A 12,856-nucleotide genomic window follows, 5' to 3' on the forward strand; every position below is an offset into this window, starting at 1 on the left:
AAAATAGGAGTTAAAAGGGAATCCTTTAAAGGTTGTACTGAGACAGACATCAAGTGTGTGAATTGCGACTGAAAAAGTGTGTTAGTGTGTATAAGTAGTAAAGAAAAATAAAATCAAAAATTAATATAGTTACATATCGCATATCGTTATTTTTGACAATTTCTTTGTTGTTAGGTTGCGTTAGCTAGCGCTAGTCAGCTGTACCTGCGCTAAAACGCCGGTATTTTTCATCCTATAGCTTGTTATCCATCTTTTTAAACAGTGAGCCAACATGTTTTCAGCACTTTCATTACATGACTGATCAACATTTGTTTTCTCATGGCTCTCTTGTCTTTCTGCAGCAGACATAGTGAGCATTATGTTTGGAATATCAAATCGCAATAAAATCCCAGTATCGAATCACAATACATATACAATACATATAGAATCGGCACCTAAGTATCGTGATAATATTGTATTGGGAGGTCCCTGGCAATTCCCAACCCCATGTACGAGTGTGAGACAGTTGGACTGAAACAGTGTGATGTGTTTGTGTGTACAGTACCTGTGGTGTCCAAGTCATGGCCAGTGGAACAGGTAGGTCTGCGGAGCACCATGGGGCCTCTACAGGGTGCTGTGAATAGGAGGGAAACTTGCCTTAACACCCTAGAGTTGGCCAACATGCATATCAATGTCCCTGGGTACTTGCCTGTTACCAATACTGTACGTACACTAAACAGGCTATAGACTACTGGTAAAGTTGTTTTTCAGAAGTTAACCCAAACCCTTTCCTTACATCTCTTTCTTAATTCCTCTCCTTCTTTCCCCATATCACTCTTTCCCTGCCTGCCCCCCCTATCTCTGCATGTCAACCCCTACCTTCCACCCTCTGACTGTGCGCCTGTGTGGGGTGACCTGGGTAGGGGAGAAGGGCGGGCGAGGCAGCTGGGCCACAGGGGGAATCCAGGCTATTTTTACACAGTGACYGGGGCAGGCAGGTGGGCACACAGGCAGGTGTGCACAGGGTGAAACCAACCACCTCCTCTGGATATCATCTGGGCCAGCTACCACCAACCTGCCATGCGGCCACCCTGCTCACTACTCCCGAACCCAGCACTGCCACCCTGCTATACCCAGAGGGAGGGGGCAGGCAGGCATGGAAAGAGTGATATGCCGGCTAACGCCAACCAAGATGTAGGCATGGTCTGTGCTAAAACTGATCTAGATGTTCTACCTTTTAAGAGGACCAGCAATATGCATTTCTACTAGTTATGCCCACATGGTCTTATCTCCCTCCTCTCCTCTGCTTCTGGAGGGTTGTATCATGCAACTGTGAATCTAAAGTGGATATCTCTACACTCCCATCTCACAGGGTGTTGGAACCTCTCACGCAGACTTCAGAAAACTATGTTTGCCCTAGATATGGGACTGCTCAGAGAAGTACTGTCTTTTTAACACAAGATGGATATTTGAACATACTGTGTAAGAGTATGACTTGGGTTTTTTCATTGACTGTTACAATGTGTGTGTTCTCACTTCAGGCTTTAGTTAGCTTAGCTGTGTTAGCCTGCATAGTGTGTGTGTGTTCCCTTACCTTGGGCGTCAGTTTGACGGTGACGACGTGCTGTCGTCCTGAGGAGTCCTCAGCCCTCAGTCTCAGTGTGCGGAACTCCGTGTCAATGGACACCAGCCTGGGAACACACAGACATCGGTCAGTCTGGTCAGACACATACTMCATAAAGAGGTGATGCGTCCTCACACACAGACAGACTCAGAGGTGTTTAGTAGAGGGAAAGCAGGTTGCTCCCATCGTAGCCCACACCCTCTGAGAGGCAGTAAGATGTCTAAACAGTTAGAAATCCCCCGTAGGTACAGCTTTAGGACCAGCTTACATTTCCCTAATCCTAACCTTAACCTTAAGCGGAGGAAATGTCAAACTGACCCTAGATCAGTTTCTAGACTCTGGGGGGGTAACTTCCTCCTAGATTTCCAGTGCAGTAATGGAACTCTGCTGTGGCTGACATGGCCATATTTCTGCTGGGGATTTATGTGGTGTGGTGGTCAGTGTGCAACTTCTGAAGGCATGGAGCAGGGCAGCGTTTCTGACGGACCCGACTAGGATGATCGTAAAACTGACAAAAACACAGAAATGAGTGGAAATATGCTCAAACACACACACACACACACACTGTGATCCAACACAGCACCTCACTCCTTTAATCTAGTAACACACAGAAAATGTTTCACTCACTCAATTCATCTCCCTCTTTTCCCCCTTCCCTCATTCCATTTCATTGCAGTGACAATCTAGCAAAAACATTTCTGCATATCAGTATCACAGCTCCATTCTTGAATCACAGTCCCATATCCTCTACTCTGCATTCACACGCGGCCTCCCGCCCCACAAAAGCAGGGGCTGGCTGGCACTTGGCGCGATGGACACAGCGTGACAGTGTGATGCCCCACTGTGAAGACTGATGATAGCAGTGCAATTGCAACTACAGGAACGGAGCTGCTTAGAAAACAGGAACAGATGACACACGTGTGTTTGAGTGAGCAGTATATGGATGGAGCTAGCTGTACAGTGGTGAAAAAGTAATTTGTTAAAGTAATGATGAGAACTGTGGTGCTCCAGATATCGTATGAAAAGTATGAGATCTGTATAGAAAGCCAGACAGTCATGTAAAATTCCACTCACTATTACAGTGCCTTCGGAAAGTATTCAGACCCCTTGACTTTTTCCAAATTTGGTTATGTTACAGCCTTATTCTAAAATAGTTAAATATTCCCCCCCCCCTCATTAATCTACACATTTACATAATTATTCAGACCCTTTACTCGAGTCTTCTTGGGTATGAGTCTTCTTGGGTATGACGCTACAAGCTTAGCACACCTCTATCTGGGGAGTTTCTCCCATTCTTCTCTGCAGATCCTCTCAAGGTTTGTCAGGTTAAATTTAAATCAAATTTGTCACATGCGCTGAATACAACAGTGAAATGCTTACTGACAAGCCTTTAACCAACAATGCAGATTTAAGAAAATACAAAAAAAGTAAGAGATAAGGATAACAAATAATTAAAGTTAACAATAGCGGGGCTATATACAGGGGGTACCGGTACAGAGTCAATGTGCGAGGGCACCGGTATTGAGGTAATGTACATGTAGGTAGAGTTATTAAAGTGACTATGCATAGATAATAACAGAGAGTAGCAGCAGCGTAGAAGAGGGGGTGAAATGCAAATAGTCTGGTTAACTATTTGATTAGATGTTCAGGAGTCTTATAGCTTGGGGGTAGAAGCTGTTTAGAAGCCTCTTGGACCTAGACTTGGCGCTTTGGTACCYCTTACTGTGCGGTAGCAGAGAGAACAGTCTATGACTAGGGTGGCTGGAGTCTTTGACAATTTTTAGGGCCTTCCTTTGACACCGCCTGGAATAGAGGTCCCGGATAGCAGGAAGCTTGGCCCCGGTGATGTACTGGGCCGTTCGCACTGCCCTCTAGTGCCTTGAAGTTGGAGGTTGAGCAGTTGCCATACCAGGCAGTGATGCAACCCGTCAGGATGCTCTTGATGGTGCAGGGGGAATAGGTTTTGTTGTGCCGTCTTCACAACTGTCTTGGTGTGCTTGGACCATGTTAGTTTGTTGGTGATGTGGACGCTAAGGAACTTGAAGCTCTCAACCTGCTACACTACGGCCCTGTCGATGAGAATGGGGGCATGCTCGGTCCTCCTTTTCCTGAAGTCCACAATCRTCTCCTTTGTCTTGATCAAGTTGAGGGAGAGGTTGTTGTCCTTGCACCACACGGTCAGGCTGTCTCATCATTGTCGGTGATCAGGCTTACCACTGTTGTGTCATCGGCAAACTTAATGATGGTGTTGGAGTTGTGCCTGGCTGTGCAGTCATGAGTGAACAGGGACTACAGGAGGGGACTGAGCACGCACCCCTGAGGGGCCCCCGTGTTGTTGATCAGCGTGGTGGATGTGTTGTTACCTACTCTTACCAACTAGGGGCGGCCCGTCAGTAAGTCCAGGATTCAGATACAGAGGGAGGTTGGATGGGGAGCGTTGCTTCACAGCTATTTTCAGGTCTCTCCAGAAATGTTTGATCGGGTTCAAAGTCCGGACTCTGGCTGGGCCACTCAAGGACATTCAGAGACATGTCCCGAAGCCACTCCTGTGTTGTCTTGGCTATGTGCTTATGATCATTGTCCTGTTGGAAGGTGAACCTTCAACCCAGTCTGAGGTCCTGAGCACTCTGGAGTAGGTTTTCATCAAGGATCTCTCTGTAATTCACTCCATTCATCTTTGCCTCAATGCTGCCATCAGCATGCTTCACCGTAGGGATGGTGCCAGGTTTCCTCCAGATGTGACACTTGGTATTAAGGCCAGATAGTTCAATCTTGGTTTCATCAGACCAAATAATCTTGTTTCTCATGGTCTGAGTCTTTAGGTGCCTTTTGGAAAACTCCAAGCGGGTGGTCATGTGCCTTTTACTGAGGAGTGGCTTGTGTCTGGCCACACTACAATAAAGGCCTGATTGCTGCAGAGATGGTTGTCCTTCTGGAAGGTTCTCCCATCTCCACAGAGCAACTGTAGAGCTCTGTCAGAGTGACCATGGGGTTCTTGGTCACCTCCCTGACCAAGGCCCTTCTCCCTCGAGTGCTCAGTTTGGCTGGGCGGCCAGCTCTAGGAAGAGTCTTGGTGGTTCCAAACTTCTTCCATTTAAGAATTATGGAGGCCACTGTGTTCTTGGGGACCTTCAATGCTGCAGACATATTTTGGTACCCTTCCCCAGATCTGTGCTTCGACACAATCCTGTCTCGGAGCTCTACGGACAATTCCTTCGACTTTAATGCTTCGTTTTTGCTCTGTCAACTGTGGGACCTTATATAGACAGGGGTATGCCTTTCCTAATCATGTCCAATCAATTGAATTTACCACAGGTGGACTCCAATAAAGTTGTAGAAACATCTCAAGGATGATCAATGGAAACAGGATGCACCTGAGCTCGATTTCAGGTCTCATAGCAAAGGGTCTGAATACTTCTGTAAATAAGGTATTTTTGTTTTTTATTTTTAATACATTTGCAAACAAACAAAAAAATATATATATTCAATGATGCCTAGCAGACTCCTCCAAGTTAGGAAGATGTGACACCTATATCGATTACAYTAAAAGCCAAATGGAAGTATGGCCATTTGGGGTAAAGGAAAAGTATACAYCAGGGGTGTCAAAGTCAATCCATGGAGGGCCTAGTGTCTGCATTTTTCCCCCTTCTTCCTGTCAATTAGGATCTAGACCATCAGGTGAGGGGAGTTGTTTACTAATTAGTGACCTTAATTCATCAATCAAGTACAAGGGAGGAGCGAAAACCTGCAGACACTGCCCTCCGTGGAATGAGATTGACACGTGGTATACGGTCTTTGGGAAACCTAAAGGCAGATTGAAGAGCAATACACAAAAGGTGAAGGCAAAGACACATTCACACACCTCTTACTTCAAACAGAGAATAAAAAAATGGATATGCCTCAGAGTGGTGAATATGGAATAGAGTTGTGTCTATTTAATGATGCCAAACACTTTAAAGCATGTGTTTTAGGCATATAGGGAGCTGGAGTGGAGATACTTGACTCCATATTCCCATTCACTAACTCATGACTTCTCAAGGCAGTCTCAAGCCCATTCAAATGACCAGGCTCAACGCAAGCCTCTCTTACCTGCACCTATCAGCAGACAAAATGAGTGAACGAGTGAAAACACCCAGGCTATTAATGCCACTGCCAATTAAGACGTTAAACGAATCTCGAGTGCATTGAGGCCTGCTGCGTAATGCTTCTAAAGGTAATACAGTATTGAAATGACGTTCACCTCATTTCCACATAACTTCAACATCCCCCCCATTAAACCTAAGAGTAGGGTCTTCAATTAGACCAATTTGCATTTGCTAATATCATAATTGCAGCTGTAGTCATTAATAGGGAAAGTGGAAAATGAGTAGCCGAGCTAAATGGTAGCTGAGATGCATCACCAGTCACAAAGAGAAGACGGTATTGGCCCTAGCTGACATATAGCTAGGCAGTGTTATTAAATGGGATCTGGCTTTAACTATAACTCAATAACAAAAAAATAAGGATGTCATTATTAGTCAGTTAATAATGCAGTATAATATTGTCCTAAGCCTTTATTTTATGGTTCAGGCTGATGGTATGGCCGCTATAGGGTAATAGTTAGTCACTGGCCTGTATAATTGAACTCAACAGGTAATGCAGGTAATGCAGGTCATAGTTATATTCTATGACTAGTGACAAGAGTTTTTCCTGGTCAGGTCARGTGGTAAAGCTCCTGGCCCTATCCCTACTTGCTCCAGTACATACTTATCCCATCCCAGGTCCTCCATCTCAATGATGAGCTGAGAGTAGTACTGTGGAGGTGGGATGGAGCGACACTCTGGCCTGCACTTGAGGGCCACTTCCTGGAACATAGAACACTTCCTGTTTACATTCAATCACCAGCATTTCAGTACGGTATTATTTTACTGTATGTATTATGACATCAAGGAATATGTCAATATCAATCTGAGGTAAAAACAGATGCTCTTACCAGGACAGTCTTCAGCTCCAGAACAAAGCTGACTAGATCAGGAGAGTGATGTAATCTCTGCGAAAAGACAAAACAAGAGAGATCTGATTAGCTGGAAAATTAAGTGTTACTGTAGTGTCTTCTTTCAAACCAACTTAGTAGCTGTTCAAATCAAGGCCAATGTTTTGATTAATGGAGCCTGCCACTAGGTTTAATAATTAATGATAGCTTAAAGCCTGTGAAAATAATGAACTTTACAGCCAGGGGTGAAATATAAATCTAATCCCAATAACCCAGAGGTGACCACATAACAAATAGGGACATTTCCAAGGCAATGTTAATTATGCAGTGGAAAATATTTTTTTCAACAAGCGAATGGAACACAGCAAGTGATGGAATGCATAAGTGAACATACAGTTCGCTAAGCAGTCCAGTCTACCTATCCTTGAAAACATCTTCATCTGAAATGAGTTGGCCTCTCAATTGATTAGAGTTATTAAAGTGTTGGTGTGGATTGCTTTGATTTTTTATTACCTGTTTTACTATGTGCCCATATCCACACAATAGCTGTTTCAACTGCCAGCAGCAGTGAAGCCTGCAATGCAGAATGATATTTTGTAAATCATTGATTCCATTTGATCCAGGGGAATAGAGTGAAATATAATTAATTTGGGGTATGAAAGAGGGCAAGCAACATGTATCATTAAGTTTGAGGCCACCAATCCTCTACATAAGTCTGTCTGTGTGCGTGTAGAGAGAGCAAGAAATAGATGGACAAACAGAGAGACGAATTGACAGACAATTCCTTGTGTCTGTCTTTCTCTGACACACACACACACACACACAAATAGAATACAGGGGACTTGTAACGTTACTTAGCCAGTTTAAGTTGATGATCTGGTGGAAGCAGTATTCTTATTCTGAAGTCTCTCTCCTAAAATAAAATAGCAACAATAGTAGATAAAGTAGGCCATCAGATCTTGTTCAAACCATAAATATTCTTCCGGCAACTTCTAAATAAACAGCTGACTGTCCAAGAATCGATGCATGCGCGCGACTACTACACAGCTAACAACGTTACAAATGATATCAAAGATAACGTTACAACATTATCTTAACTTGATTGTAGCGCAAGTAACAGTTACCTAGCTCAGAAACCATGTTTGTCCCACCTGAACCGTGATAAATCCATCATAGACAGTTTTCTCCTTGTTGAGTGGTAACAACAGCGGACTCTCTTTGACAAGTAAACTCTCCATTCTTGACAGTTCGAAGTCAGCTGTGTGGTGCTGGGCTAACGTAACAACATGGTTAGCTGACCATGTTAGCATGTAAACATCTCAAGTTTTCAGCTGCATACAGTACTCACGTTCGTGACACTTGAACATTAACTAAGAGTTCGTTTGAGAAAAAGGTATTTCAGAAATACAAGTATTGCCTTTGTACACAAACCGATACGTTATTTTTGGTTGAGTAGCTAGCCAGCTAACTYTTTTTCCCGCAAGAAAATTATAATAAAAAGTGTAACATACGTCACACAGGCTTTGGTTTGAATTACAAAACTTTATTAGCTAGTGCCAACTAAGCAGTGTTTCGGGTAAGCTACTATTATTTTAAGTATTTATGCAACTTTCACTGAAAAAGTTAATTGATTAAGAAAAAAGGTTATTATAAGTTATTACACATTATCAATTGCCTTTCTCCATGTAAATTATTGTTGTAGTCTGTTTACAAAATATTGAATGGTTCATGAATGTTGCTGAGTAGACATAACCCTGTATTAGCTTGGCCTCAAATTAAATACATGATTAAATCATGGAAATAGGCTTAACCGCACTTCTAGGATGTTCAGCTAACTGGTCCTTTTATATGAATAGCCCACAGGTAATGGACACCTTTTGATGTACAGTATAAAGAATGGAATTTCATGGTCGAAGAATGTATCAAAGCAGTAGCTAAAGGGTCTCTGGAAGGCATAGGCCTAGTCAATGTGTTGAAATATAGGCTAAGCATAATGTCTGGAGGTATTTACAGTGGGTATTCCTTTTTTATTCATTATAAAGACAATATGTAAGGGACAGGGATATGTTAAGAAATAAAAGTATTACTGATAATTTTGTGAAAGGATTCTCAGTTTATTCTGTTCTATTCTATTCTACAGGTGACATTGCCAACCTCAGATAATGTGTTCTCCTTTGAGGTAGGTATTGACATTACATCGACATCTATTTTTAGTCTAGATTACCTTGACCATAAAACAACAAAACATTCACACTGTCATGTAATTATTCTGCCAGTATCATTCATATTCCATATATTATGAAATCCAATAAGACATCTGTCTCTGTTTCAATTTACATACGCATTGCATGCCACAACATGTGGCATGAATTCCCTCTCCCGAATGCCAAATATGTCATTACAATTCCTATTCAAATCCAATCAAACCATGATTACTACAAAAGCCACCGTATTGCCGTGCTCCTATATGCAGGTTTGAGGCTTAGCTCCCTTTAAGCAAATATTTATCCCTCCAGCCAGGATGACTGTATTGCAGTTTGTGATTATATATGGGTTTGTGAGAGGAGTGTGTCAACCGTGCATGCTCCACAATGTGCCTGGAGAGATTGATGTTTTGTCATCCACCTGCTTCAAAGCTGTAAAACCCGGCAGGCAGCAGCAAACGGAGAGACCTACCCAGCCCGGAAAAAAACAAACAAAGAGAGACCTTACTGGTGCTGTTTACACATCTGTGTGGAGGACTATCTGGGCTTGTGTGTTTTGACATCGCGCTCAAATGGCTGCACGGCTCCTGTCTCAGTGAAACGGGTGAGTGATATTCTCCTTCTCTCTCTCCCTCTCTCTGTCTCTCTTCATGTGCAAAGTGCAGCAGTCATGCAACACGGCTGGCTTAATAGCATTCAAAAAGAAAAAAGGCTTAAAGAATTGAGTGTTGGAGAATAGCCCAAGCCGGTGCATAGATTGTGCTGTCTCTCTCTTTCCCTCTCTCTGTCCTTCCTTCCGCAGCCTCCAGCGCTGGGCTCCAGCTCTGAGAGAAATGATCTATTGTGCTTTGTTTATCGCTAGCCATGGTCACTTCTCTGAAATGCAATTGGCTGGAACTACAGCGTGTGGGTCCTGCACCCAGTGTTTTTTCCTCCTCCTCTCTCTCTTTTCCTCTCTCTCTCTCCCTCGCTCTCTCTTTCTCTCTCGCTCGTTCATACAGATCCCGTTGAGACAAGATATGAGCAGGGGTGTCTGGTCCAACGCACTTCTCTCTCTCTCTCTGTGTGTTCTGCATTCATCTGAATGACAATATATAGGACATATTGTTGTGCAAGAGCTGAAATGGACATAACGACTAAATAGTAAAATAATAATGACATACCGGTAAATATAGTTTTTATTGTTAAAGATGTAGGTTGCGTTTAGGTTACACTATTTTAGCTATGTTTTGAATGCTGGTGGGATTGCTGATATGACCTATATTTTATGTTACCACTTACCACAGATTTATACTTAATTTACACTTTTATCTCACATATAAAATGTGTGTTGCCATTCTAMGTCAGCTGTTTAGAAATAATTGAAGGTATATATTATATTATGGGACCTCCCTGCCCGTCACCCAGGTCTTTATTCTATTATTTGAGCCAAGATCTGTTCTGCTCGAATGGCTCTTCAGACATGCACGCTAGACATTTTTTAAATTTACATCATTATAGTCAGAGTTACAAAATATTTGCAATGTGCACCTSTTATTTTCAAGAGCGAATATATGATAGACATAATGAAAGACAAAACAAAGACTATGAGGAGTTACCTATCAAGCGTTTTTGTACCTTACCTTTGAAAAAAAAGACTGGATGTGAGTGGTCCCACACCAGATTAGTTCCAGATTAGGCAGGGCTGTGCACTATGAAGGTTTGAAGTAATGGAGGGAATCAGACCAAGCCTCACTACTGACCAGGCCAGCCCAGCGTGCCAGAGTCTGGCCCCGGTCCGGATGTCTTATTTAGCCCCATTAAATAGACTCACACAGACAAACAAGACAGACTCAAAAACAAAGCGCTTGTTTAAAAACAAATCGAATCAAAATCAGATGTTATTTCCCACATTCTTTTTGAAAAACAGGTGAAGACTAACAGTGAAATGCTTACTTCCGGGTCCTTTTTCAACAATGCAGAGTTAAAGGCAAAAAATACAATTACAAATAGAAATAGTGACACCAGGAATAAATAGACAGTGAATAACAAATAACAATGCAGAGTAAAAAATAACATGGCTATATACACGGGGGTACCAGTACCGAATCGATGTGCAGGGGTACGAGGTAATTGAGGTGGCTATATACATATAGGCAGTGCTTGAATTGGGATGAAAGAAGTGCTGGAGCTGTCTTTTTCCAAGTCGGCCCATTAGACTATGTTAACGGAAATTCACAAATTACATTATGCTATAGAGACCTCTGATTATTCACTGTTAAGGGATCAAAAACAATTCCCATGACTTTTAACCAAATTTCCATGACTATTATAATAGTCTGCCTCCTGTACCTGCCTGACCCTGACCTGATTATGTACCTCTGCCTGCCCTGACCCCGAGCCTGCCTGCTGTCCTGTACCTGCCTGACTCTGACCTGATCACTATAGTTATTAACTAGCGAGATAACTGCTAAATGGTATGTTTTGAATTGGCTATCAAGTTAGTCTGTCATTATTTTATACATGCTGCTGATTTGTCGCGGTCTCTCTCCTCGGGCAACGGCCTGCTGGCACACATGCAACACACAAAGAAGGGTCTTTCCGATAATGGCTGATATGTGTATTTTTAAGTGATTGATCATATTTAAAAGTGTGCCTTCATGAATTACATTACTTTTCTTGATCTTACAAACCCTAATTTGACCATTTGGAACGGCGCATCAAGCGCATTRAGGTTGGTGTATTTTCAATCTGCACAATCTCGAACAGCCTACTGTCACGCACAGATTTACAGACAAGCAGCAAATAAATTTGAACAAAGCGGAATCAGGAAACGAATGCCCACTCACCATTGCTATTCAATGCAGATCCCGCCTTCATTCCGCATTGATTAACCTTTTTTGCCTTATGCGTGAATCTGGGACGGCGATAGGCTACTTTGTTTTATAGAGGAGCTGGTACGCAATTACCCAAACATTTGAAATGCCGGTATGGCGCTCTGGATAGCTCCGGCACAATTCAAGGGCTGCATGTACAGTGTATTCGGAAGGTATTCAGACCCTTTGACTTTTTCCACATGTTGTTACATTGCAGGCTTATTGTAAAATGTATTAAATGGTTGTTTATCCTCATCACTCTACACACAATACCCCATCATTACATACAGTGGGGAGAACAAGTATTTGATACACTGCCGATTTTGCAGGTTTTCCTACTTACAAAGCATGTAGAGGTCTGTCATTTTTATCATAGATACACTTCAACTGTGAGAGACAGAATCTAAAACAAAAATCCAAAAAATCACATTGTATGATTTTTAAGTAATTAATTAGCATTTTATTGCATGACATAAGTATTTGATCACCTACCAACCAGTAAGAATTTCCAGCTCTCACAGACCTGGAATAAAGGTTAGTATATCTTGAAGAAGCCTCCTAGCTCTCGACACTCATTACCATGTATTAGAAACTGCATCCTGTTTGAATCTACGTTTGAGCCAGTATAAAAGGACACCTGCTCCAACAGGAAAGAGAGAGATAAGCACCGATGGGGATCAATCAAACAGAACTCCCATCTCAACCACAATGGGCCAATGACAGAGAGCTGGTGTAAGGGACATCAGGGATAATATAATGAGTAGGAGCCTGAAAGCCAAAGGCTTGGGAATGGGCGACAGGTAACAATAGGCAAGCAGCCTTGTGTAGAAGGCAACAGCTGTTGGCGCGAGCAATTATTTAGAAAAAAAATGGAAGAAAGTTCAAGATGACGGGTCGATCACCCTCGGTCTGGGGCTCCATGCAAGATCTCAACCGTCGTGGGAGCACTCAATGGAGCATGAGAAGTGAGGGATCAGCCCAGTAACTACACGGGCAGGACACTGGTCAATGGACCTGAAAAGAGAGTTGGGCACCACAGTCCTACAGATAAACCATTATGTAAGCAACTACGCCGTCATGGATATAAAATCCTGCAGGGCACGCAAGGTCCCCTGCTCAAGCGCAGGCAGTGTCAGGCCCGTCTGAATGTTTGCGAATGATGATCTGGATGAGTCCAGAGGATGGATGGGGGAAGGGTCATGTGGTAACTGAGATGAACAAA

The 12,856-nt window shown here is 42.8% G+C and overlaps 1 protein-coding gene across 2 annotated transcripts in view; it reads right to left on the bottom strand.

Moving 5' to 3' along the window:
• Positions 1-11,646, bottom strand: part of fancl (FA complementation group L) — a 17,866-nt gene extending 6,220 nt beyond the window's left edge. Inside the window, exons 1-7 of one of the 2 annotated variants that reach the window (XM_070434944.1) lie at positions 11,608-11,646; positions 7,430-7,488; positions 7,089-7,149; positions 6,576-6,632; positions 6,350-6,447; positions 1,574-1,670; positions 545-613 (exon numbers count right to left, since the gene is read on the bottom strand). In XM_070434944.1, the coding sequence (XP_070291045.1) occupies positions 545-613; positions 1,574-1,670; positions 6,350-6,447; positions 6,576-6,632; positions 7,089-7,149; positions 7,430-7,488; positions 11,608-11,610 (444 nt within the window). In that variant the 5' untranslated portion in view covers positions 11,611-11,646. Of the gene's footprint in view, positions 1-544; positions 614-1,573; positions 1,671-6,349; positions 6,448-6,575; positions 6,633-7,088; positions 7,150-7,429; positions 7,489-7,726; positions 7,988-11,607 lie in introns of those variants that run through there. The other variant, XM_023969819.2, reaches the window with a different exon arrangement.
• Between the last annotated feature and the right edge of the window lie 1,210 nt (positions 11,647-12,856).

This window comes from Salvelinus sp. IW2-2015, linkage group LG25, assembly GCF_002910315.2.
Source record: "Salvelinus sp. IW2-2015 linkage group LG25, ASM291031v2, whole genome shotgun sequence".
Taxonomy (NCBI): Eukaryota; Metazoa; Chordata; class Actinopteri; order Salmoniformes; family Salmonidae; genus Salvelinus; species Salvelinus sp. IW2-2015.